The sequence below is a fragment of the Prunus avium genome, chromosome 3 (assembly GCF_965620075.1).
Source record: "Prunus avium chromosome 3, drPruAviu1.hap1.1, whole genome shotgun sequence".
Classification (NCBI taxonomy): Eukaryota; Viridiplantae; Streptophyta; class Magnoliopsida; order Rosales; family Rosaceae; genus Prunus; species Prunus avium.
The window spans coordinates 38,663,517-38,689,347 of NC_142286.1; the positions used below are offsets into that span (position 1 = coordinate 38,663,517).

General features: G+C 38.3%; 2 protein-coding genes and 3 pseudogenes across 5 annotated transcripts; 1 reads left to right on the plus strand and 4 right to left on the minus strand.

Moving 5' to 3' along the window:
* Positions 1-2,125: 2,125 nt before the first annotated feature.
* LOC110747149 (metalloendoproteinase 2-MMP pseudogene) lies at positions 2,126-3,046 on the minus strand (annotated as a pseudogene).
* A 1,970-nt stretch (positions 3,047-5,016) lies between these two features.
* LOC148296116 (metalloendoproteinase 3-MMP pseudogene) lies at positions 5,017-5,861 on the minus strand (annotated as a pseudogene).
* Positions 5,862-6,318: 457 nt separating this feature from the next.
* On the plus strand, positions 6,319-8,610 carry LOC148296117 (uncharacterized). Of its 2 annotated transcripts, XM_088250395.1 has the most exons (4): positions 6,328-6,781; positions 7,174-7,640; position 7,724; positions 8,148-8,610. In XM_088250395.1, exons 2-4 carry the CDS (start codon positions 7,207-7,209, stop codon positions 8,304-8,306), a joined length of 594 nt encoding a protein of 197 aa, XP_088106521.1. In that variant the 5' UTR covers positions 6,328-6,781; positions 7,174-7,206; the 3' UTR covers positions 8,307-8,610. The 2 variants fall into 2 exon arrangements, with proteins under 2 accessions (XP_088106520.1, XP_088106521.1); XM_088250394.1 differs by lacking the exon at positions 8,148-8,610 and having other exon boundaries at positions 6,319-6,582; positions 7,174-7,906.
* A 355-nt stretch (positions 8,611-8,965) lies between these two features.
* LOC110746562 (glucuronokinase 1-like) lies at positions 8,966-11,375 on the minus strand (annotated as a pseudogene). Its single transcript, XR_015834504.1, has 6 exons — positions 10,896-11,375; positions 10,677-10,805; positions 10,403-10,593; positions 10,211-10,340; positions 9,969-10,134; positions 8,966-9,357 (listed from the first exon to the last, which is right to left on the minus strand). The product of XR_015834504.1 is annotated as a glucuronokinase 1-like (transcript).
* A 125-nt stretch (positions 11,376-11,500) lies between these two features.
* LOC110746999 (golgin candidate 6-like) lies at positions 11,501-21,833 on the minus strand. 2 transcript variants are annotated; one of them, XM_088250388.1, is made up of 21 exons: positions 21,173-21,833; positions 19,115-19,233; positions 18,905-19,007; positions 18,043-18,103; positions 17,896-17,951; positions 17,656-17,790; positions 17,496-17,548; positions 17,042-17,188; positions 16,836-16,909; positions 16,674-16,743; positions 16,397-16,450; positions 16,024-16,119; positions 15,523-15,573; positions 15,338-15,424; positions 15,115-15,228; positions 14,964-15,032; positions 14,134-14,237; positions 13,890-13,938; positions 13,742-13,807; positions 12,731-13,492; positions 11,501-12,300 (listed from the first exon to the last, which is right to left on the minus strand). In XM_088250388.1, exons 3-21 carry the CDS (start codon positions 18,981-18,983, stop codon positions 11,749-11,751), a joined length of 2,679 nt encoding a protein of 892 aa, XP_088106514.1. In that variant the 5' UTR covers positions 18,984-19,007; positions 19,115-19,233; positions 21,173-21,833; the 3' UTR covers positions 11,501-11,748. The 2 variants fall into 2 exon arrangements, with proteins under 2 accessions (XP_088106514.1, XP_088106513.1); XM_088250387.1 differs by having other exon boundaries at positions 14,964-15,035.
* Positions 21,834-25,831: the final 3,998 nt, after the last annotated feature.

The following is a 25,831-nucleotide window of genomic DNA, read 5'->3' on the forward strand; positions in this document are numbered from 1 at the left end:
TACTGCAATTCACAAGGACCAAAACATAAATACAAGATCACACATTCTATTCAAGGCTCTCTCTCTCCCCTCCATCCAGCAATGTGGAATGCTTAGTGTGGATGACAATTGGCGTTGGTAAGGGGTAGGGGAAGTCTGATATAAAGGTTAACTTTTTTTTAATAATTATTTTTAGTTATAATTAATTGATGAAAATTCCCTTAAATTTAACGGAGTTAGACATAGTTGGTATATTGCAACACTTTACAAAGTTCAGATGATTAAAAATAAAAATTAATATTGATGCACATGCCTAAAAGTTTAGGTGGCATTTATGCAAATTTTCCCTTCTTAAATATATATATATATATATATATATATATATATATATATATATATATATATAAGCAATAGTCTAAACTACAAGGGGAAATGATTTATCACACACACACACACACACTACCAAGGTGTCATGGGGTTTTAAACCTGAGACAATTGGTCTGCAAGTCAAGGTCCCTTCTGATTGGACTAGACCCTATTAGCTATATTTATACTTTTTAATGGTAAAAGTTTTGCTTATAGACAAATAAATAAATTATTAACTAAAAATAATTTTTGGTTTAAGTGAAAAACTTGTGGTCCTTGCCAATGCACAAAGTGAAGAACATGGTCCATTTTGTTAGATACAAGCCTTACGTTATCATTTTTGGTGTAAGTTTATCACAAAATGGTCATACCCAGTTTCATTTCGTTGTAACTCTTAAACATTGCGTAGTAAAGTTTGTCTTATCATCCAATGGATTTCAATGGTCCATCTCCTTGTAAACCCCTCTCTATTTCGGAAAAAAATGGACCAATTTAGTGGAAATGTACTAGTAAATGGACCATGTTTACAACTCTATATATAATCTCTTAGAGGGTCTTCAATTAAAATTTTCGTAACATCAAAATTAATATTCATAAATTGAGAATGGGGATATATAATGTTTTTTTTTTTATGACGTTGCATGGGAGAGGAGAGTGATTGTGAAGGGAGAAAGAATAGATTTTGATGCGATTATGCTATACTATATCTAGCAAGTAATAACCAGGTTTTGGATATGTTGCAAAAGCATCATATTTTCAGTGGTTTTTTTTTTTATAGGTTTGTAATGTAATAATATATATATACTGTTTTGCATATCACATGGAATTGTTTTGCTGTCCCCATACAATCATGTTCTGCAATGTGAAAAAGTTGTCAAGCGTGATGGAACATGATTAATTGGAATAGCAAAATAGTGTAATATAAATATATAAATTTTTCTCCGACGGTGGGGATACAATGACATAAACATCCCAATTTCCATTTCCATATTGGTTTTGAGCCGGTTCTTCTTAGTGTAATATCATGACTTTGACTATTGCTAGGTCTGGAGGTTTGAAGCGATGGCAAGAAAGAAGGACAAACAAAATTTTCAAGAGTGATTCTCTCCAAATCGTTTCAGCCTTTCCGCTGGTTTATATCATTGGGCCATGTTGCTATCTAGATGGCTCCCTTTATAGTCTGTGTCCTTTGTACTTTTTTTCTATTGATATAATAAAATTATATTGTCTTTTGATCAAAAATATTTTATAAACTAACGACAGAGAGAGAGGACATGGTTCAAAAATATAATTTTATAAAATATTTTATATTAGGTTCAATTATATTTTCTCTTTCAATTTACTTTGGCGATATTATAGTGATGTCTCAATTTAGATGGTTTATAAGACATCACTGGTGGAATTGAACCTCAAATTTTGAGTTCGGATTCCTTATAGAACCCTAAAAGAGAAAAGTTTCATATTAATTACTTTTCCAGATTGAGTTGACCCCTAGAGAGAGAGGACATGGTTTATAAGACAATCGCCACTGCTATAAAAGTAATGATATGTTCTATGATTGCAATGGAGACAAACTTGTATTCCAAAGAAATTTCAGAGAATAATAAATCATTCAAATTTGTATTTAAGAAATTTCAGATACAACTTTTAGTACGCTTGTAAGTGAGGTACTTTATTTGGAAAAAAAAACAAAAAACAAAAAGGAATAATGAAAGGTTCATGACTTTGGGTGAACTTAAAAATGAAGTGAGCTTTAAGACAAGAGATGATCAACCGATGATCAAGCGTTGTATAAAGCTTTAATTCCTTGAATATCATCCCCATGCAAACCTTTGGTCACACCAGGGGTTATAGTCGGGTACATAATAGCTCCCTGAACAGAGCTATGCCCAAGCCCAAGAAGGTGTCCTATTTCATGCAAAGCCACAGTCTCCAAGTCATAAGCACCACTCACGGCGCCCACAGAAAACCGCTCACTCGCGTCGTAGTGAAATCTCCCGTTTGTTGGCGCAAATGCATGGGCTATGGTCCCTCCTGGCCCATCAAACGGAGCTCCGTCTCCATGATTACCCCTGTGAAAACTCACCGTAAGATCGGGGTTCTGATTGCTCTGGCTGAAAGTGAAGTGTGTGTTGGCGGCCCATGTCTGAAAAGCACGTGCAACTGGTCCCGTGGCCTCAGCTGGGGTGCCTTGAAGAAAAGCATAGGTGAGGTGATACTTGGAGGTCGGCCATTTTGGGTTTCCTTGGAAGAAAGTATAATGAGCAACTGTGTGTCCTCCGTGGTGATGGTGGTGAGGGTGCCTTTGTTTGCCTGATCGCATGGAGGAGGTACCATTGATGATATCTGCGACACCGCAACGTGGCATCATCATATTGGATACAGTTTCAGCATCCAAAGTTCCAGTGGCTTTGAGGTGGTAATTGAGTTGGTATGTTTTGATGGCTGACTCCAATTGGTCGTCAAAATCATCGTCATTGAAGTGGCCATTATTGTTGCTGCTTAAGTAACCAAATTTTCCGAGGTATTTTTTGAGGTCTTGGATGCCTTGAACCTTGTCACCCTTGTGGCATCCCTTGAGATGCTCAAGGAACTCGAATGGTGATGTTGTTTTTTGGTTGTGGGTTTCTGATGAGGTTGCATGGGATGAGAGGAGAGAAAGGAGGATGAGGAGGAGAGAAAGATAGGATTTTGATGCCATTGATTGATGCTAGTGGTATAGCTAGAAAGGAAGTAGATTTTGAATCTGTGTTGCAATTCAAGCTTCACATTTGGAGTGTTATTTATAGGTGTGTATATATAGATTAGCGTTGGCGTTACGTTGATATAATAACACTCAAATTTTCGTATTGGTTTTGAACCGGCCGGGTCTTCTTCTATGTATGGTACGCCATGACTTTGACTGTAGCTAGCTTGGTCTTGAGGTTCCAGACGATGGCCGGGAAGGGGAAGAAAAAATAAAAAAAGAGTGAGAAGAATAATGGCAAGAACACAAAAATAAAGAGACTAATTATTTTTTCACCCAAAACACAAAAACAGAAGAGAATATAATTATTTATTGATCGACTACCTGATCAACACATGAAACACGTCCTAATTTAATCTAAGCATATTCCAAGTCAAAGTCAAAGTAAACTAAAGTAACTATGTACAAGTGCAAACACACATCAAATAACATGCTTCTCTGTAATCACTGGCAGACCCAGGAATTTAATTATCAACGAATGTGCAATTTTTAAAGGTACAAGACTTGATCAATGACTAATTTTTTATAAAGACTTGAAATCCTGCTCAACAACAACAAAAATAAAAGACTGGTAGGGACGTAAAAAAGAGATATGAATATAATGTTTTATAGATAATTTACTTATTTATTTAACTAAGATGTTTTGTAAAGAGTTGGATGGATTCTCTCTTAAAAAAACAGAAAAAGACTTGGTGTGGTGGGGACCGAAAAGATCTCTCAAAAGATCATATTTTTTTTTAGATATTTATAAAAATACCCAATCCTAGACATGTATTTATAAAAATACCCAAGCACTATTTAAACATAGAAACATACCCAAAATGGGTTTTGGGTATGTGTGTAATGATGGGTTTTGGGTATGTTTATAAATGGGTTTTGAGTGTGTGTAATGATGAGTTTTGGGTATGTTTATAAAGTGTTTTGGGTGTTGGGTATTTTTATAATTTCAGCCCCCATTTTGGGTATTTTAGTGAAACTCCCTATTTTTTTAGGGTAATGCTAGGCATATCACATTTTTATACCACATTATGTATCACCTCTCTAATAGAGGTGGAGCCCACCAATACAATAGGATCCACCTCTATTAAAGAGGTGATACACAGTGTGGTATAAAAATGTGGCATGCCTAGTATTTTCCATTTTTTTATAGTAGGAAGAGAGTCTTAGTTTCCTAACTTTCCTCTCTTCAGTGTACAATAAGGACATCAACTTCATCTTCTCCAGTGGACCTGTCATTCTTCTGTGTTTCTTTCTTGGTTGGAACTTTCTCTGCCCCATTTTTCCTGAAAAATAAGAAAAAATGCAAAGCAAAACCCTCTCCTCCAAAACCCCACTCACACTTATCTTTCTCACCCTTCACTCTTCTTCACCAATCCACTATCTTTCTCTTTGGCACCACGCCAGTTTTTTTTTTGGTCTGTAAGTACTATAACCAGGTTTTGGATAAAAATCTCACTTTTTGTGTTTTTAAAAATGGGCCTACTAAACGGGTTTTTGGGGCTTTGGATTTCAAATCTGTTTTTGAGTTTATAAAATTGGATCCAAGTAGGATACCAAACGAGCCCTTAATTACCTATCATTTTGTTACTTTGTTGTGCTAAGTGTTTCTTGGTAGACCATACTTGCACTGCTTAACTGAAGTTTAAACTTGTTGAGTTTTTTTGGTTCAAACAATGGATGACTATTGATTCATCTAAATCGAATTGACCCCTGTTTCACTTTAATTTCTTTTTTTTCTTTTTTTTAATAATTACTAATCGTTTATGACTTGAAAGTACAACCTATGAAGGTTCTCTAATTAAGATTTATACGCGAGAGAATCAAATTTTCTACGTCCCAAAGAAATTTCTAACAAGAAAATGAAATTTTAATTATACTATAAATAACTGCTGAAATTAATATTAAAAATTCCAAATGGGGTGAATATCACAATTTACGAGCTTCAAACAATTGAATATCCAGCATAAATATGCCGCAACTTTAATGCAATATATTGTGTCGCACACTCACTCCAGGTGAGGTACCTTACATGACAAACATAAAAACATAAAAACATTTTGATGACCTGATCATCATCAAGATCAAGTGTTGTATAAAGCTCTAATTCCTTGAACATCATCCGCATGCAAACTTTGGGTATATCCAGGAGGAATTGCAGATTGCATGACAGCCCCTGGAACATCGCTATGGTGAAGTCCAAGAAGGTGTCCAATTTCATGCAAAGCCACAGTCTCCAAGTCGAAACCACCCGGTACAGCGCCCACCACCCACGTCTCAGCAGCATCGTAGTGAAATCTCCCATCAGACGGCGGAAAAGCATGGGCTATGGTCTTACCTGGGCCATCAAATGCATTATTAGCCCCATCTCCATGATCACCCCTCCCAAAACCAATCTTTAGATCAGCGCTCTCAACGCTTTGGGCTTGGCTGAACGTGAAGTGTGTGTTGCCCTGCCATGTTACAAAAGCACGCGCAACTGCACTCATGGCGTTAGCTGGGGTTCCTTGAAGAAAACCATAGGTGAGGTGATACTTATTGGCAGGCCATTTTAGGTTTCCTTCGAAGAAAGCGTAATGACCAACTGTGTGAGTTGAACCATGTCCTCCCCTTTTCTTGGGGGTCGTTTGTCATATTAACCGAGAAAAAGAAAACGGAATGTCGTTTTCCTTAAGAAAGTGAAAACGACGCCGTTCTCTCGGCATGTGGCATGTCATAACACATCATCATACTGAAGTGTCCACCTGAAGGCAACTGGAGCGAATTTTGTCATTTTAAAATTTGGGTTTACTAGTGAATATGAGGGTAAAATAGTCATTTTGTACGTTAAAAATAAATAAAAATGGAAAAATAAAATAAGAAAATGGAAAATTGAAATAATAGTATTAAAATAAAAACTGAAAACTCTCTCCCTCTCTCTCTCTCTCTCTCTCTCTCTCTCGTCCTTCTTCCTCTTCTTCTTCTTCTTTTCTCTTCCCTCTGTCTCCGTCCTCTCTTTCATTTTCTTTTTCCTTCTTCTATTTGCCTTTATCTCTCCCTTGCTTCTTCTCCTTTGGCTAAACCCAAAACCGTGGGACTTGGGGGCAAGGGTTAGGGATGGGTTTAGGCTAGGGCTTGGAATAGATCTCGAGTGGGGATGGATTTCGGCTCAGGTTAAGGTTTAGGGTTGCTGAAGGAGATATATATAGATGGGGGAGGGGAGTGGCGACAGGTTTGGTTCTTTCTTTTTTTCTTTTTTTTTTCTTGTTGTTGTTGTTGTTGTCAATTTTCCTATGGGGTTTGTGGGGGAGGGGTGAAAAATCAGATATGGGTTTATGGGTTTGTGGTTGCTGGCTGGAGTTTTTGGGTTTGTGGGGGAGGGGTGAAAAACCAGATTTGGATTTCTGGCTAGAGTTTCTGGGTTTGTGGGGGAGGAGTGAAAAACCAGATCTGGGTTTCTGGGTTTCTAGGATTGTTACAAACAGCTAAATGGCACCACGAACGAAGGTTGAGAGGTAAGGCTGTGAGTCTGTGACTCGTACTAACAGGTAGAAAAATTGATTTGGTTTATACGGATTGCAATTTGAGGAAAATGTATGGCAAGTCTGCCTCAAATTTTCCACCAAATGCCAAATCTCAACCATCAAAAAACCCACATGGTCCCCTCGTTGTGTTGATCAACCCAACATTTATCTCCTCAGTCTTCTCTTCAAGGTGAGAGAACATAAAGCTAACAATCAAAAGAACAAGAAAAATGCTGAAATAAACACAACCCAACAACTAGAAAAAAAAAAAAACTCTCTCTCAAGGAATCAGAAACCAAGTTAAGGTGGGGGTTCTCAGGATCTTTTTTCTTTAGTATCTTTTTCTTCTTTGTTTTTTTGGGTTAATTTTCCTATTTTTCTTCAAAATTTTTCCAAAAAAATAATTTTAAAAATAATTTAACTGAAAATTGGATGAAATGTTGATGATTTAGACGGCAGGGGTAAATTGACGAAAAAAAAAAATTCATATCCTTAATTTTCTAAAAAAAAAGAATAGGGGGCTAATTGAAAATTATGTACAATTTCAAGGGGTATTTCACTAGTTCAGTCTCAAATTTTCAGTTTTTCCCGCTCGTGGCTGCGTTGTGAGCAATAATGGTGGAGTCAACAGCTTCAGGAGCAGCAGCTTGGGAAGACGACGAAGACTGGGAGCTCGTGAATGAAGACGGCTTCGTTTTCAAACGCAGGAAGAAGCGCCGGGTCGACCAATCTGCTGACTCGTCGCTCCGGGCTCCACCGTCTGCGTCTGCCGCGGATCTACAGGAGGATGCCGAGAAACTCCGGAGAGAGCCGAAGAAGAAGTCGCTTTTGAAGCTCAAAACTCAGTACCAGGCGGAGATGGACCAGTGGGAACTTTTGTCGAGCACATTGCGCGCAGTTGAAGAGAGGACATGCCATCTTCAAGAACAACAACAGCAACATCGATTGACAGAGAAAGACCGAGAGAAAACGGCGTCGTTGGCTGGTCCGGGTCCTTCTGAGCTTCAAGGGTCCGTTTGTGGGTCAGTGGTGGATGAGCTTCTCTTGCAGTTAAAAGGGCATTTCTTTCCTTTGGTTTTACAATTGTTTAGCTGGTGAGGAATTATGAAAATTGAAAGATTTTGGGTCTTAGGGTTTTGCAAGGCCAGAAATTTATGCTCCACGACACCAATTCGGGGCTCAGTTGAGCTGATTTTGGCATTATTACACTTACTCTGTGGAAAATTGAGAACAAAGATTTCTGTGATTTCCCAATAATCAAACATCATTTTAGCGTTCCGCTATTATTTTCTTTGAATTCCTTGATTTCGCTCTGGAATATTTTGCTTCCGCTGAATATAAAATTACAGTGATGCTTGCTTTTAGTATCATCGGTGCTTGTCTTACGAACGTTGCCTCGATCCTTATTGACCTTAAAATTGAGTTACCAATGGAGAGTGAGGCGGAGAAGAAAGCTTTTTATTTTTTGGGTTACGGTTGTATGGTATGGCGAAATCCTTCCACGGTTCCACTGGCACAATATAATTGCAATCCTTAATCCTTCTTCCTCCATGCAGGCAGAAGCCCAGGAAGCTATCATTGGTGATGTTTCGAATCTGTGTGACATAGCGGAAGCAATGTGTAGTGAACAAGAGGAACAGATTACTCAATCTCTACTCGATCTTCCAATCTGGGGTTCACCACGGGAGCTCATGAATTCGCTATGTGAACCGTGAATGAATTGGTTCTAAGTAGCTTGTTGGTGGCTGTGGTTGTTTACTAAGATCTTGAAAGAAAAATTTGAAGCATGTTGCTCTTCCACTGGCAGTTGCAGCTGTAGCCTGTATTCATAAAATGCTCAGGAGGTAGGGAGTAGGAGATATTTTCTCATCACGTAACCTCAGCTCAGCACAGAAAAAGAGAGAGAGAGAGAGTGCACTGTTTCTTGGTTCTGATCGAGCTTAGCTTTTTGCTGATTGCTGTGTGTATTATTCTTAGGTTTTTTTTGTTTTTTTGGTTGGGGTCTCAAGATCTCTATAGCTCTTGCTCTAGTGGTGGTATGTTGTATATGTTGTATTGATCATAAATTGTATTCTAATTCATGCCTTCTTATAGAGATTACTTTGAGTTTTAGTTTGGGCCAATGTACTTTTGATTGAAACGTTGCCGTCAATAGAAATACAGAGACATTGAGTGTTGAAGGTCGTCTTTTCATTCAGTAGTGCTCTGATCTCAACATTCTCTACACATGGAAATAAAATTGATCTTCAACTCCTCTTGGTCTCTGTTAAGGCTGGCATAACTTCGTTCCCTTATAATAATAAATGGAGCATCTATCAAAATTGACAGTTGTACCTTTGAAATTTGGAAGTATAGGCATTCAAGCTGACAGCAATTGAATCAAATTAAAGTCGTTCCCTTTTATTAATGGAGCATCTACCAAAAATTGACAGTTCTACTTTACCAATATAAAGCAATGAGAGACGGGGAGAGAAGGGCGGGAGGGTGTCAAGAACAAAAGTGAAAAGACCCCAAGTACTCGCCTATTTTGTGAGAGTCTGAAGATCAACCTCATTTAGAAGAGAGGGAACGACTTGTCTCGGTTCAAGTTTAAAACCAGCCTTTTGGCAAGCATCCTCTAAGAGCTTCGCTTGTGAAGGACCATCTGGGCAAAATACGACTACAGCCCCACCGCTACCTGTGAATTTGGATGCTGCACCCACCCTTCGGGCCACCTCCACCATTTCTATTTTTAAAGCGCCAAGAGCATCATCTCCAAACATGCTTCTGCACAACATCCATGTACCGGTACTGAGCAGCCATAAGATACATAAAATGCTAGCAAATATGAAGATGGTTCAAAACATAAGGTCTGACTCCAGCCCAGCTGAGTGTCATGTAGGCTGAGAAGTGGTGAGGGTAGTAGCTGGGTAAAAGTCTTATTTGCCCATCAAAAAAATATAACGTGCATCACATGTGATCAATTTTGACGGAGAAACTAACAGAATTGACGGAAAGGACAAGTGGTGCAACACGATATCTAATTGAAGGGCGACCATAACAATTTTTGGGGTTGAGGGATGAAAAATAAAGTGGGGTCTTATTTGGGGGACCATGGCTACAATTTTGCTATCATTTTTTGTTTTTATTTATCCAGCTTTCTGGTCTGTCAAGGGGATTAGAAAGTGAATAAGATGTGGCATACAAATGTACAGTTTGTGCAATCAACCTTGTGTGGCAACAGTCTGAACAACATCATGTTGTGCAATCACCTTCCTTTTCAAATTAATTTTTTATTTACTCTAATTCAGTCCAAATAAACAGATATGAGAGCTTCTGGGATCAGAGTCGGGCAATCACATAATCAAATTATGAGTCAAAATGTAGATATCTCAAACCTTCTAAAGTCAAAATTACGGTTCATGAGCGCTGCTAGTTTAGTGTAGTCCTTTTCAAGTAATGCCGTCCTTCCTTCTAGTGCAATATTTGCAACTTCCGTCATGGATGATGTTATAAACTCGTCGCCATTGAGCCACCTTTGAAGAACCGTACTATGTACCCGCCCTTACAAATAAATAAATGTGTTAATTGTTGTACAAATTGCACAGCAGGTGGGAAACAATGAGAGAGCACTAACAACGTGGAAGGCTAACCTTCCCGGAATCACTTGGATTCTCGGCATAGACAAGGTGAAGAGGTGGGAGGAGACTAACATCCATGGGTGTGTAAATGCCATGCCCCAAAGTATCCATGTGCTCCTTGTCAAATTCCTAGGAAGTTAAAAAGTTACTACAAGTAGAAGCAATGTAGGGTCTGGTTGAAATTTGAGTACCATGTAAACAAGGCTACCATACACCTGGGCAACACGATCTTGAAGACCGGCAACAATTCCAAGTTGCTTCTCGGCACTAAGGACGAGGCCGGGGCGGACCTCGACTTTGATCAAATGCCTAACCTTGTAAAAATCAAGGAGGCAGCTCAGGGCTGCACACACACAATAGCACTAGACCCTGAAAGTCCTGTCTGAAAGTGAAAGAGAAACATCATTACTTGCTACTTTACTGAATCACTAAAATTAAGTGTAATGGAAAATTAACTCATAATACCTGGCGAGGGATATTAGTATCATATGAGAGAGTGAAATTTCGAGGCTCTAACTGAATCTCGTTTTCTTTGCAAATTGCCATCAGCAATCGGACGCCTCCATAATAACCCTCACTATCTAATCGATTCACCTGTTGATTTTCATTTTTATAATTCAATTCATTCGCAGAAACTGAAGATTTCGATTTTTGTGTAATTGCAATTCAAGTGTAGGGAGGTACCAGGTGGTCTAGGGATTTGAAAACGACGAGGTCGTGGGTGGGGTGGGGTGGGGTTGGATGACGAGATCATCGGACGGCTGCAAACACACGGTCGCCCAGAAGTTGCCAAGGCTGAAGGAGATCGTCCGGCCGAAATAAACGTCACTCGGGTTCCCAAGCAGGCCCACCCTGGCGTAGGCCCTGTGCTCGATCAACGACGCAGTTTCGCTCTTGGCCTGGTGGTCACCCATTTTCGATTTGAAAGTTCAGCTGACAACCACTGGATCTTCGAACTCAAACTCCTGCGTTTTCGGGTGAGCTGTGAGCACTTGTTATATTGCTGGCTGTCAATGTGCAGTCGTTTGTCTGACGTTGTGAATCAGGGGAGACTTCCTTTGCCGAAGGGGTTCAAGTTCCCAATCTTCCGTATTGTCACTATGAATATATATATATATATTTTTAAGGAAAAGAAATATGAACCCCTGCATGGGACTTGTAACCCAAGTGAAAAAAGAAATATGAACTTTTGCAAGGGCCTTGTAGCCTAGTGTTAAGAGCATTTACCATCCGTTCAAGCTCCTAAATTCGAATCTCTCTTACAGACCTGAAGGATACTGGAAAGGGAATAAATTGAAACTTTGAACAATTACCAATAAAACGAGTATAAATTAAATTTGAGGAAGAAAAAAACAGTTTGATCCAGAATCTTCGCGTATTAATTATAATAAATATCAACTGTACAAATTCCACCAGAAATGTACAAAGGCACAGCCAAGCATAAACCCCGTCCACCACCATCCATTCCATACCAGGAGGATGAATGATGAGATCACGCCATGAAATAAAAATAAAAAGTAAGACGTCAGCATCATCATCAGTCTTCCTCCTCTTCACCATCAGCAGGCAGCCCCATATCATCTCCAATATCTTCAAGCAGCTTGTCCACGTCCTCCCCTAACTCCAACAACCTTGCACTCAGTTTTCCCACCTTGGTCTGTTCTTGTCCAAGGCACACAAGAAGATCATTCAGCTCTGCCTCACTCTCCTTCTGAGCTTCTTCCCTTGCCTCTGCTCTAATTCCCTCTACATCTGGAATGGACGAAGACCCTCCTACGCCCTGCTGGCCTCTCACCTCCTTCTCCAGATGAAAATTCGCCTGTTCAAGACTGTTGTAAGCATCCGACAGGCTCTTCAGATCAGATTCCATCTTACCAGCTAAGCTTCTATACATAGATGCCTCCGATTCAATCTTGGCTTTCTCTGCCTTGAGCAACTCCAACCGCTTAGATGCTTCTTGAAGATCTCGTCTCAATGTCTCTACCTGGACTCTGTCTGATCCCGCACCCTGCTCAGGCCGGGCATAACTGCTGCCCCCACCAGTCGATGCCACGTCCTCAGCCAAAGTTGCATTGCGACCAAGGAGGTCCTGAAAGACAAGAAAGAATATCAAACCAACCATATTTTTTAATACAATATATATTAAAGCATTCATACCACGGCATGCTTATTCCAGAGACAACTAGGGTACTCTTTTACATCACAAAGGGCACTTCTATCAAACTCAGGATTGAATGGTGTTGCATACGTGGTTGAAAATTGCATTTCTGGAAAATAGATGGAGGCCAACCCACACCATTAAACACCCATGGAGGCTCCAATCCACATCTTTGCAGAGATCTGCCCATAAGTAGCCCTAGCCCACATATGGCCGGATCCAAACACTTCTCTACTGATTGCCTCTTAAGTCCTAACTATTGTTGTAAGTTGTGACATACTCTTCAGAAAAGAGATTTCATAGTGCAAAAAATGACACAGAAAAAACGAGAAACCAAGAGCTTGTGTACACGAAACAATACCTGTATCTCAGAGCATTGCTTCTCCACAAATGCTTTCAGCCGCTTTATATACTCCCTATCACTTTCCTCACTCTTCTTTTCCAATTCTGCTGGCACCACTGCCACCTTGCTCTTTGGGTGACTGTAAACCTCAACGATTTTCTCTCTGATGTTCACCTCCAAGCTCCTAACAAGGTTTACAAATGGAGCATCAAAGATTGAGGAGAGAACTGGATGATCCTCATTTTTCTGATCCAATAAATTGTTCTCATCAACATCTTCAATCTCTACCATACTAGCAGAAGCAGATCTGGTTAATTGTTTACGGGGCTGAGTAGACCTCGCAGAGGTGAAAAGGAAGCTTTTCTGCATCTCATCAAACTTCAGAAAGTATGTCGTGAGCCCAACCTTCTGGCTTATAGAATCAACTATAGTTAAAGCATCCTTCCCACTTTCAACTGATTTGTTGTAGATTACACACTCCCCCAGAAGAACAGCTGCCAATCCCTTTATGTACACTGTAGTAGAGGAATTGGAGACCAACTCAAGAAGATATGTGATGTGGGGACGTGAATCTAGGAAGCAATTCACAGCACTAGGGAAATCAGATAGCCCAGTGACCAGCAATTTCAAGATAATTGGTTCAACATATGAGTTTCCACTTGATTTTCCATCTTTGTTTTTCATGGAAGAGGCAAGGGCTAAGTATTTTACCACACGGTGCATTAGAGGCTCAGGAGCACCTAAAGATGGTGTAGGTGCCTCGAGTTCAATACGCAAAACCTGCAAATTGTTTCATAAGATTAGAACATTGTAAGAGTGATCTAGTAATTGCCCATACCATTCCAAAAGCAAGAAATCCCAATAAAATTTTTAACTTGATGACGATTTTACTTCTTTTTCTTTTTGACGAGTGATAATACAATAAAGTGAGCATCAAAGGTAATGCAAGTACATGGTTGGCATAAAATCGGTAAATCAAATAATTACTACATCAGAAGACAGATCTCAGAAGACGATATAACTGCATACCCTTTCCTTGCACTGGATATTGTCCTTCATTACATGAGAAAGAACACTAGCAGCTCGGCAGCATGTCTGCACCTCAATATATTAGCTAATGGAACAGATATATTCTAGTCTTTTCCAAAACTCAGATACTACTGAAGTATTACATTACCTCAAGATCACCATCATTCTCACTCAAGGTAAGACCTTGTAATAGCATGCTGCAAGAGAATCAAATTATTGTAAAATTAATTAGCACAAGTAGCTTTTCCAACAAAGAAAGATGAAAAGAATAAGATGATCAAGCTTTAGCTGATGCAACAAAGGTTTGATAATTCAATCAAGCCTGAAATAATAAATAATAAACAGAGAATTTAGAAGCATGCAGTGAAAAAAGGCACATACAATACACAAACCTTCCAAAGGACATGTGCACATCTTCCTCAACAGGAGCATGTGCCATGGAATGAGGTTGAGGAATCAAAGTTGACGCTAACATAGTTTGGCCATCAGCATTTTTCTGATAAAAACCAGGTGGCAGAAAATTTATAACATAAAATTAGAAGTAAAAAGTACACGATCATGAAGCTGTAATTTTTGTATGCCAGTAATAAATTAAGTATGCCCACGAAGCACAGCAAAGTAATCAATGGTATAAGGAGCATATACACATTATCAACCTCACAAAAGCTCTTAAAAACATAATCTGCAGCAACAAATTCTTGCATACTGGATGTCCGCAAGATGATTCAAAGAATTGAGTTCAAAGCAGGTTCCTACGGCCCCTCTCCAAGCAATTTGCTTGAAAGGGCATCAAGATTCTTGGGATGTCCGGCAATCAGATTACCAATACATCGTAGTGCCTGACAAAGTGAACAAACCCTAACAATTACATCAATCTCTACAAGGAACTATATAAACATCATTACCAAAAAGTTCCTAAACCAAATATGTGTCGTCCTTTTGAAAATCAGTATTAATTTTATCACCTAGCATGCCACATAAGTTTCAGGGAAACAGATACGGAGAGTTCACGTAATTAGTCCATAATGACAGGCTCAAAGGTATAGCAATAAAAAGGTAAAGTACTTTTATGTCCAGCTGACATTGATTGGTCGTATATAATATAGTGACATACTATCAAAAGATGTGTTCGTTGGGTGGGGCTGTGTGTGTGTGTGTGTGTGTGTGTGCGGGTGTGAGAGAGAGAGAGAGAGAGGATGAAGAAGGTGAAGAACTATCTTACTGCACAACGGACAGCAACAGGTGCCCACTGGCTTTCCGCACCCAGCATTAGAAGATGGTCCAAGACTTTCTTCTACATCCAGAAAATTAAAAAATCAGAAAGACTACATATCACAGAATTTTTAATTTAGTGAGAGAGTATTATAGACTACCTGAACGAGGGTTGTCCTATTTGTCAGCATATTTGCATCTTTTCCATGATCAGCCTCCGAACCTCCCATTATTAGCAAATTAAGAGTTTCCAACGCACTGAGTAGATTAATTGTCTACTGGCATGGAGTTTAATTCAATGTCAACAACAAATTACCAGTAAGAGTTGTGCCATAATAAATAAAACAGTCTGCAATACAAAGTTATGAAAATCGAGTATCTAACCTTTTGTTGAGTGAAGCTGTAAGTACTCCCTCGTAGCTTCAAAATTGACATGAAGGGGTCAAATCCTATCGTCTCCCTCAGTAGTACCTGAATGACACATGCTTTTAATTAGAAGCAAAAAGAAACAAAATGCACAAATGACAACAATGATTACAAGAATAAGAGCAACAGAAAAAACTAAAAACCTGATTAGATGCATTCTTCCGAATAAGATTGTTCAGCAATTCAATACAGTCCTGCAGAAGTGTATTACATTAGAACCATTTCCAAAATCAATTGATTTCTCAATTTCTTTTAGAGATGAGCACGTATGAGAAATGGGAACTTGATTTATGAACTACACACACATTTTATTTTGTAACACAGTGTGCCAACAGCCATCCCTCTATAATCAAGGCATTAGAACATGACAAGTAAGTGTTTTACAAGTTTAGTATATAACAAACAAACGTTTGCATCCCTTGCAGTGAAATAATGGAAAATTTTTATTTTACCTATAAAATTTGGTGAAAATATCAGTATAGTTATAAAGTCTAAACCCACCAAAGAAACGAAGGCTTTTGATTCATGTCAATTTTACAAAATTAATCCGTAGAAGGAAGCTTGACAAGTGGTTTATCAGCAATGACACTTAAACAAGTCACACAGCGAATTAAATATGAAAAGAATAAGTCAAAGAGAATTACCTGCACAACAACACCACCATCGGAACCACCTTCTTCTTTGATGATGCTGAAAATCTTCTCAAAAGCACCTTCGAAGACCACAATTTTTTGAATTTCCTGATATCATAACAATCTATCAGTTAATAAAAATGTAAAAACACACTTTTCAGTTCTGATGGTTTAGCAATTGATAGCTTTTATGTATTAGTGTTCTGTTGTACTTTTGGAATGGACGTCTTGCCCACTAGATTGTAATTTTATTGTTTACACCAACAAAATATTGAGTCTCTTTTCAAAAAAAAAAAGGAAAGAAACGCACTTTTCAGTCACAGGTTCAACAAATATAACTAAATAAAAAGAAGTGACTAAGGATCATGTGGGAGAAAAATCTCACCTCAGCTTCATGGGTCAAGTAAGTAAGAAGTAATAAGGCCTCATTTCGTATAACCTAGAAGGAAAACACAATAGTTCAGTATGACTGAACAACAGGAAAAGATTGATACCACAATCATATTTCAATAATTCATAGGTTCCAAAAGATTTCAAAAAAAATCCTCAAATAGAGAGATGACCAATAAACATGAATTTTAGCTTAAAAGTTAAATTGTAGCGAAACATGTTGATAATAGAGTTAAATGCAAAATGATAAATTATCATTCAGTGAATTGTACCTCATGATCCATAAGCATATCCATTAAGCGAGTTATACCACGAGGTATGGTCAGAATGGCTTCCTGTAACCTGAAGAGGAACTCAGAAAAAATTCTTTCTAAAACCACTAAAAGAATTCAAAAAAATTAGACTAAAGGGAAATAGTAGTTCTAAACTGATACCTATTTGGAGAATTTGTGAGAAGAGCTGTCAAAAGTTGAAGAGTGTAATATCGTACATAGAAATCCTCCTCTGACTGCAAAAACAACCAAAATAAATATAAACATTGTCAAACTATGTGCATGAACCAAAAAAATATAGCAAAAATCAAGCAAATTTAAATAGAATGATGAAAAGGATTTTGCAAATATAATTAGAGAACTCTAACCAACAAACTCAGAAGAAGTGAAATGTTGTCTGCTTCTCTGGAGAGCAGATCAGCGTTCATTAGAGCTGGTTGAATTTCATTCTTTGGGCCTTTTGCATGGTCAATAGGAGTCAAGGCACTTACAAGAGTTTCTAGGGCACCTCGAACCTGCATATGCAGAAAACATAAATGAGACTTTATGTATGAATATAAATTGACATTAAGAACTACGTTTGGAGGAAAATTCATAAGAATCACTGGGACAGGTGAAAAGGACATAACAATCACATTCGCATTCCAGAAACCTAAAAAGATGCAGTAAAAGTGAAATATCTCTATCAGAAAATAAAAACAGCTTCATCAGTGGCACCCAAACAGTTTCAATAAAACACCAGAATGGATTCTACAACATGATAACTCGGGAAAAACAATGAGATTAAGGGGAAATATGAAAAGAAGAAGAAAATTTAGCAACCATTTCAACATCATCGCGTTCTTCCTTTAATATGCCCATCATAACAGGAAAGCCTGCAAAAAAGAAAAAAATAAATGAATGAAAAATGTCATAGATGACAAACATAAAATGAAAAACTAAACCACCGTTGCAATTTGCAAACAAGAAGAGGAGCAATCACCCATTGCTCCAAATGCTAGCTGTGCATTAGAGCTTTCTGCCACAACAGATTGAAGCTCGAGCATAGCAGTCCTCCTGTCCTCTGACAGTTTACCATTGCTAATACAATCGAGCAAGCATTCAACATAGCTACATACTGAAACAATGACAGAGTACATTGGTCACATACCATTCAACAATTATAACTAAGCAACAGCGGGAGTAATGTGTATGGAATTTGGTGACAGAAGGAGGGAAGTACCTATCTTCATTTGAAGAACCAGATTTCTCGTTGCCAAAAACGAGCCCCACAACCCCCTGCACACGAAGCCATAAGAGACCAAACGAGTTTGTAAGGACAAAAGAAAGACAGAGAGAGAGAGAGAGAGAGAGGGAGAAGTTAGATCACCTTGTAACCAGAGACCAAATCCATTGCTGATTTCTCAGGGCACACTGAGACTCGAGAAATCCTGCAACCAAACACCAAGAAAATTCAGCCAATTTTAGCGCGAATTAATCAGAGAAGCCCTAAATTGGAAGCGAAAATTGTTGAAACACAAACTGACTTGCTTGCTTGAGAAACTGAGACCGGGAAGATAATCAATTAAGCTGACGAATCGATGAGAGGGATATGAAGTGATCGATCTAATCTAAGAGATTCACTTTTGCTTTCGCGGATTTTTTTTGTTTTTTTTTGTTTTTTTGTTTGTGGTTGTAAATTCTAAGTCCTGACCAAAACGCAGAACATGGCACAGCTAAGTTAACACTCTTCCCTTCTCGCTGAGCCTATGGTTAATTATTAAGTTGGATGACATTTTTTGTCTTTTTACACAATAATAAAATTTACAGCTTAATTATTTAAGTATTGGGGTAAACAAAGAGAAGTGCGGACATCAAGTAAACTTGACCAAGTCTGCACTAATAGACTCTTCTCGCCAATGCAACGTACAGAACTTTAAAAGATTCCACAAAGCAAAGAGTAAGAAGGTCAGTGGACACTTGTTGCTATGAGGACGCAAAAGAACATATACAGTACCCTGCACCTCATCATAATTGAATGAATAAAATATGGAGAGCACTTTGATAGTAGCTTTACCAGGCTACTTGGCCTGGACAAACCCAGAAGCAGACACAGACACAGACACAATACCCATGTCTGAAGAGAACCATTTCTAGTCACTGGATGCCTTAGCACAACCTGTATAATTTGATAGTGTTCAGATCCCCAAAGCAACATTAGAGTTGAAGTTAAAGAACTTGAGTATACCAACCTCCTGATAAATAGCAGGGGAAAATGGTTGGAGACGCATCACTTTTATCCAAACTAAACTTGACTTGGTCACAAACCATGACTCCTTGTGCAACCTTGAGAATCTACAAGCAGAGACGAACCAACTTAAGCAAAATAAGAACAAAATTTAAAATAGAATCATAAAAAACAAATCAGGAACTAGGAAAAAAGTTAAAGATCACATCATTACCTCCTTCGTCTCATTTAGCGCACTAAAGTAAGTCAAAGAAGCTGTCAATTTATCCCGTCCCTGTGAAGTTGCCTTTAGAATTATAGAATTCTGTCAGCCATGTTTGATTGCAACATCATCTGATACAGGAAAAATTCTCCAGTAATCAGACTGGTTATTGGACAACTTTATGTCATCACTCTGCAATTCACATAAGAAACGAAAATAGCCAAAAACATAACAAGCTGCTATATAAAGCAAAACAGAAATTTCTATAGTATAATGCAAGACAGACATTAGCATCGGATGAGAACAAAGGACATTTGCAGAAATTCGGGCCAAAAGGAAGCAAATACGTAGAGAAAAACAGAGAATGCAAGAACATTATTCGACAAGAGAAGCAATTAATAGGACATACAATAACATCTTTCATAAGACGATCATAATTCACATTGTGGAAAGGAAAATGAAAAGAAGAAAGAACCCTACTAGTAAAAAATGCAAAGTAACTGGATATATCATTGTTTGAACAATGATACTGGAAGAATGCATGCTTTACCTCTGTAATGTAGATTTCTTCAGATGATCTTTTGACATGAAACTGAGGGATGCATGCGAGATTAGATTCAGGAATGGAATTGGTAAATTCAAAAAAGTCGCCATTGGGTTGGTATGGTAACTTTAATAGGCAAAAAAGCCTAGTCAGTTGTGCAAATTGATGCATGATGCATTCCCCTCTCGTGCAAATTGCAAATTGCAAATGATGAGATTATGTGCCTTTTCTTAATATAGTACAAGGTCTAAGTAATAAAACAGAAATAACCGACAACGTCAATAACCACTTCCACTATTAAGTATTAATTAAGTAGCATACACAACAGAACAGACACAATGCAAAGCCTTGCAAAGCCTTGAATACAGCACAGCCATGACAAGCTTTGTTCTCATTCCCAAAATCCTGTCATTTCTCCACCTCCAGATATGATCCACAATCCCAGCCAGCCAGGCAAAGCTTTTTTACTACATAACATAATGCACTTGTTTACCTTTCCATTGAGCAGCACAGCAGCCCAATTAACAAAGATGAGACCAGGAGTGATCCCATATTCACCGTGCACTCTAGAGTACTATGTATCATCATCATCATAAAAGGAGCAATCAAAGAATTAGTGCTTATGCGATTCCAGCAAAACCTGACACAAAACCCAAAATCTAATAGCCTATGGAGTCTATACAAGTGCTCGTAAGTACTAGACAAGGATTCTGTCAAGAGTTGCCTGCTTACCTTTGTTAGCTAACCAAAGGATGGAAAGCTCCTCCCTCAACATTATTGTTGCTAATTCGCATCAAACAGATCAGCCCAAGCTGTCATAGGCCTAGAATTTCTGAGTTTCTCCCAAGCACAAGCAGTACTATAGAGTATAGAAATACATTAAGCAATTCTCCTAGAAATACATTGCAACTGTAAACAGCTTGGCTAAGATTTAGTGTTCATATGAGTTCTCCAATACTTACTGCTGTCATTTCATTATCCTATTTAGGTACTGGCAGTGAGTAACCTTGAAACTATGGCTAGCTTTGTCATGATCCTAGACAAGCCCAGCTGAAAAGTATAAAACCCTTAACAAGTGTCAATCTTGTATATTTTTGCACACTTGTTCTAATCCATATTTTTAATATTTTCAGAAAAGATTGAAACTTGGGATTTCAGAAAAGATGTCATTTTCAATTGAAACCAGTTAACAGAAGGTGGTAACTGGTAAATTTGAAAAACAAAAATCCCAAGTTGAGAAAACAAGAAACTCCAAGAACATGATCGCATTCAGTTATAATACCCGCGATGAGCTAAAGGCGCAAAATCTAAAAAGCCAACTGACTACGATATTATAGCATGACCCAAATCACAAAACAACACAGAAGAATCAAGAACACTGTCTTGACTCTGAAGTTTAATGACAGGAAACAAACTGATAGCATTCTCAAACTGGTGTTCCAATGGATAATAAAGAAAGAGAAAAGAAAGAAAAACCAAGAAGAAAAGAGAGAGAGAGAGAATCGTATCGTATCGTATCAACTGACCAGAAGACAATTGAGCCACATTCTCCTCAGGCTTGCGCATTGAGTTGCGAAGAATGGATCCAATGATTGCTGTGTAAAATTATAGGTTCCCATAACAGCACTGCTTCTGGGGCATTCTAATAAACATTCAAGGTAAGCTCTATATAACGTTTTATTTATTTATGAGAAACAAGCAATATACCTACAGACACCCGTCTCCTTCTTCAAACACCACACCTCATCTTTTTCCTTTCCTTTTCTGTGTGGCTAATGGATCTGAAGCCACAGATCGCCTGCCGACTACCTCTGCCTCTCAAGAAGCTCAGTTACTGAAACACACACAGAGAGTGGCGACTACCTCTGACTCTCAAATAAAAAGAAAAGAAAAAAGAGCATCAACAATGAGTGCACTACCAAGAAATGAAATTGAGAATTCAATGGCCCCAAACATCTCGTGATAATTAGCATTTCAAAAAGTACATTCACCACTATCAAAGGCACGGACTCGAAGCGCGGCAAGCCCATCTAAGTCAAGCTTAATGGAATTATGAAATATCTGAATTCTGGAAAGTTTGTCAATAAAAACTTTGCAGCGAATCACAGCTCCAGTATTTACATCAGTAGCGTAAACAATGAATATAATAGGAAAAGAAGTATATTCAGCCGATTAAAATATCAAACAAACAAAGCAAGTAGAATTAAGCATTCGACAGATAGATGAATGAAAAACTTACGCTATTGGCTTGCTTTTCTTCGTGATAATGCGGAGAGAGAGAGAGAGAGAGAGAGAGAGAGAGAGAGAGATAAATGGGTACGGAGAGAGGTTAATTTAGGGTTTGTTATGTAAGATTTATATTTGTTGCATACTGCATGTGCATGTCATGGTTCAATCTTAATTTGATTTGGTTTTGGTGAGGCAGAGGAGAGAGGTGAAGGGATGTCCGTGAGAGGGAGGGAGGGAGGAAGATGAGGGAGGAGGGAAGGGAGTTGTTGACTGTAACAGTGCAAGGAGTTTAAAGAAGTTAAAAAATTCGTTAAATGACGTGGCACATTCCTTATCGCTAGATAAATTTGGACGGTCAAGATGATAACAAATGCATAGGAAAAACGAGTTGGAGTCGCGTGTTGACGAACCGGAATTTAAGTAAGAATAGTAAATGACAAAGGGTAGTTTCGTAACTCTGGCAAACCCTAATTGATACTATATAAGCACACATCTATCTGACTCCGAACATCACGTTCTCTCTCTTTAGTTCATGTTCGTTTTCTTGTTCTCTCTTTGGTTCATGTTCGTTTTCTTGTTCTCTCTTTAGTTCATGTTCATTATCTTTCCCGATGATTCATGTTCTTTGAGATCTATCTTTCCCGATGATTTACTTTGAGGGAAAGATCTGTTCTCCGATTTGAATTTATGTTTTCATATAGAGATAATTTTTTCCGGTTAAAGATTTCATCTTTTTATGAATTAGAGATCTGTTCTCAGATAATTTTCTCTGAACATCACATTCTCTCTCTTTAGTTCATGTTCATTTTCTTATTCTTTCTTTAGTTCATGTTCATTTTCTTATTCTTTCTTTAGTTCATGTTCGTTATCTTTTGAATAATCGGATGTATAGAGTTTATGAGAGAAATATGAAGTCTTTGAGTATCTTTCCCGACGATTCATGTTCTTTGAGATCTATCTTTCCCAATGATTTACTTTGAGGGAAAGATCTGTTCTCCGATTTGATTTTATGTTTTCATATAGAGATAATTTTTTCCGGTTAAAGAATTCATCTTTTTATGAATTAGAGATCTGTTTTCCGATTCATATTTATGTTTTCATGTAGAGCTATTTTTTAGGGTTAAAGATTTCATCTTTTTCATAATCTAACAGATCTCATGTTTCGGTGGGCCCAAAGTTGGGCCCATAACACGAAAAATATTTGGCCGACTTAGGGTTTAGGTGTTGGCCTATGACATGAAAAATACTGGGTCGACTTGGCCCAATACGGGCCAACAAGGGTTTACAGTCTCAGGTGTGGGCCTACTACAAGAAAAATATTGGGCCAACTTTTCTAAACGGGCCAACAAGTTTAGGGCCAACAATTTTGATTGCATTCAAAGTAAACTACCTTAAAAAAGGTTGTGAATTTTTAAGAAGGAAAATCATATCCAATCTCAAAGCAATGGATCTTTTGAAGTTTACTTTGAATGCAATCAAAAAGCAGCATTCACGAGAACTAAATTGTAGCCAATTACAGCATTACATAATAGACAAGAAAGATATTTAAAAACAGAATAGTTTTGCAGACACTGCTCCAATCAAAATAGTCAACTTGCAAAGACGAAACAAAAACAAACATTACGTTGTGGAAAACAAACTGTAAAATCCCACCACCAAAAAATTGTAAAATTACTACATGTATATGGTATAGCACCAATCTGATCAACAGACAGATCGATGAAATCAGCAGCAATTATTGTGGTGTGCGCAAACACACCCACGCAGGCGTTCAAATATTTCACAAACTCAAAGAGTCCGGGGAACGGGTGTGGATTAATGAAAAACAAGAGTGCAACGCTCTCAATCGTCAAATGGGGGAGACACATGGCTTGCAATTTCACTTTAAGTGCACTGAAGTGATCATCATCGAGCACTCTGCCCCTGGCTGAGGCAGAGTACTGCTCGAGAAGATCCACAAGCGATGCAACCCTACACAAATCAGAGGTAGTGGTTTAGTTGTTTTCTGAATTTTCCTTTTCTCTGTTTGTTGCATGTTTTCTTTTCAGATTTGTGTTTAGGCAGTGGAGAAGCCTTAATATTTGATTTGTGTGTAGGGTTGCATCGCTTGTGGATCTTCTCGAGCAGTACTCTGCCTCAGCCAGGGGCAGAGTGCTCGATGATGATCACTTCAGTGCACTTAAAGTAAAATTGCAAGCCATGTGTCTCTCCCATTTGACGATTGGGAGCGCTGCACTCTTGTTTTTCATTAATCCACGCCCGTTCCCCGGACTCTTTGAGTTCGTGGAATATTTGGACGCCTGCGTGTGTGCGTTTGCGCACACCACAATGGTTGCTGTTGATTTCGTCGATCTGTTTGTTGATCAGATTGGTGCTATTCCATATACAGGTATTAATTTTACAGTTTTTTGGTGGTGGGATTTTACAGTTTGTTTTTCACAGCGTAATGTTTGTTTTTGTTTCGTCTTTGCAGGTTGACTATTTTGATTGGAGCAGTGTCTTTACTAAAGTCTGCGTGCACATTACAATTGGTGTGGTATCAAACTCATGACAATGAATTGGCTGCAAACTCTTCTGTTTTTAAATATCTTTCTTTTCTATTATGTAATTGGCTACAATTTAGTTCTCGTGGATGCTGCTTTTTGATTGCATTCAAAGTAAACTTCAAAAGATCCATTGCTTTGAGATTGGATATGATTTTCCTTCTTAAAAATTCACAACTTTTTTAAGGTAGTTTATAATAAGAATGAAGTACCTTAATATTTGGGAGGCGTAAGACTACTAACCTTGAGTCTCAACTCCAACCTCCACTCTTCTTTCATCTAAAGGCTTGATGATATGAGTATATATGATGCACCCAGCTTGCCAAGCCTCTAGAAGAGGAAAATAAGGTACAATGATCCCACATGCAGCATGTTAATTTTATGATCCCGTAGAGGACATAATAATCAACCCAGCTTCTGCCTAAGGAAAACCAAGGCACTTATATCATTCTGATCTATCCCCGCAAAATTTGGGGTCTATAGCTTTGTTATCTCTCCCTGCAAAGAGCCCAATTAGTTAAGTCTCTGTACTAGGAGGTATTCTTTTGATCTTGTGTTGATTAGGGTCTGAAAAATGTTTTTGCGAACCACAATTAAAAAAAATATGGATTGTAATATAAAAAAATTAATTATAAAGGGTTTAAAAAAAATGTTTTTGCGAACAACAATAATTATCCTCACAATGATTGTCACTGATTAACTTGAAAAAGTATATATTAAAATATATTGAAAGTCAAATTTAACTCCTTGCATTTTTGAAGAATGGAAATCATTTATACCATGTTCATCCACTATCAAAAACAACACTGGAATTTCTGCTACTGCAGGCAGAGGATGGCCATCTCCAACGATAAGATTGGAAGACTCAAAGACCAGCACGTGCAAGAGCTTCAGTCACCTACAAAGATTGCAGTTGAGTCAACATAATTGACCATGGTAGATAGGTAAGAAACTTGAACCAGAAAAAGGAAAGCTTGCAGAAGATACAGCGTAGTAATCTTACCTCCTCTAGGGATTTGTAACTACAAAAAATTATTGAATATTTCCTCTCCAAGGTAGGACGAGTTGCCCGAGCACCACCACCATAATCCTGCGATGAGGGATAGTAAGGCTGTGATGGTGCTGGATAGGCTTGCTGGGGTGGTGGATAGCTTTGACTTTCTTGAGCATATGGTGATTGAACATATGGCGATGGAACTTGAGGATAGCTCCACGATGAAGAAGTAGAACGAGAAGATGAATTCTGCCTAAAACTCCCCTCCTTTGAACTTCTCCCACCCATTAACTCAACTCTATTAACCACAAAATCGAAAAAGACAGAAACAAAAAACCTCAACTTTAATCCAAGCAAACCCTCTTTCCCTTCCTTCACAACAATGCAGGCCACAAAATCAACCAAACCAGTCTAAATCC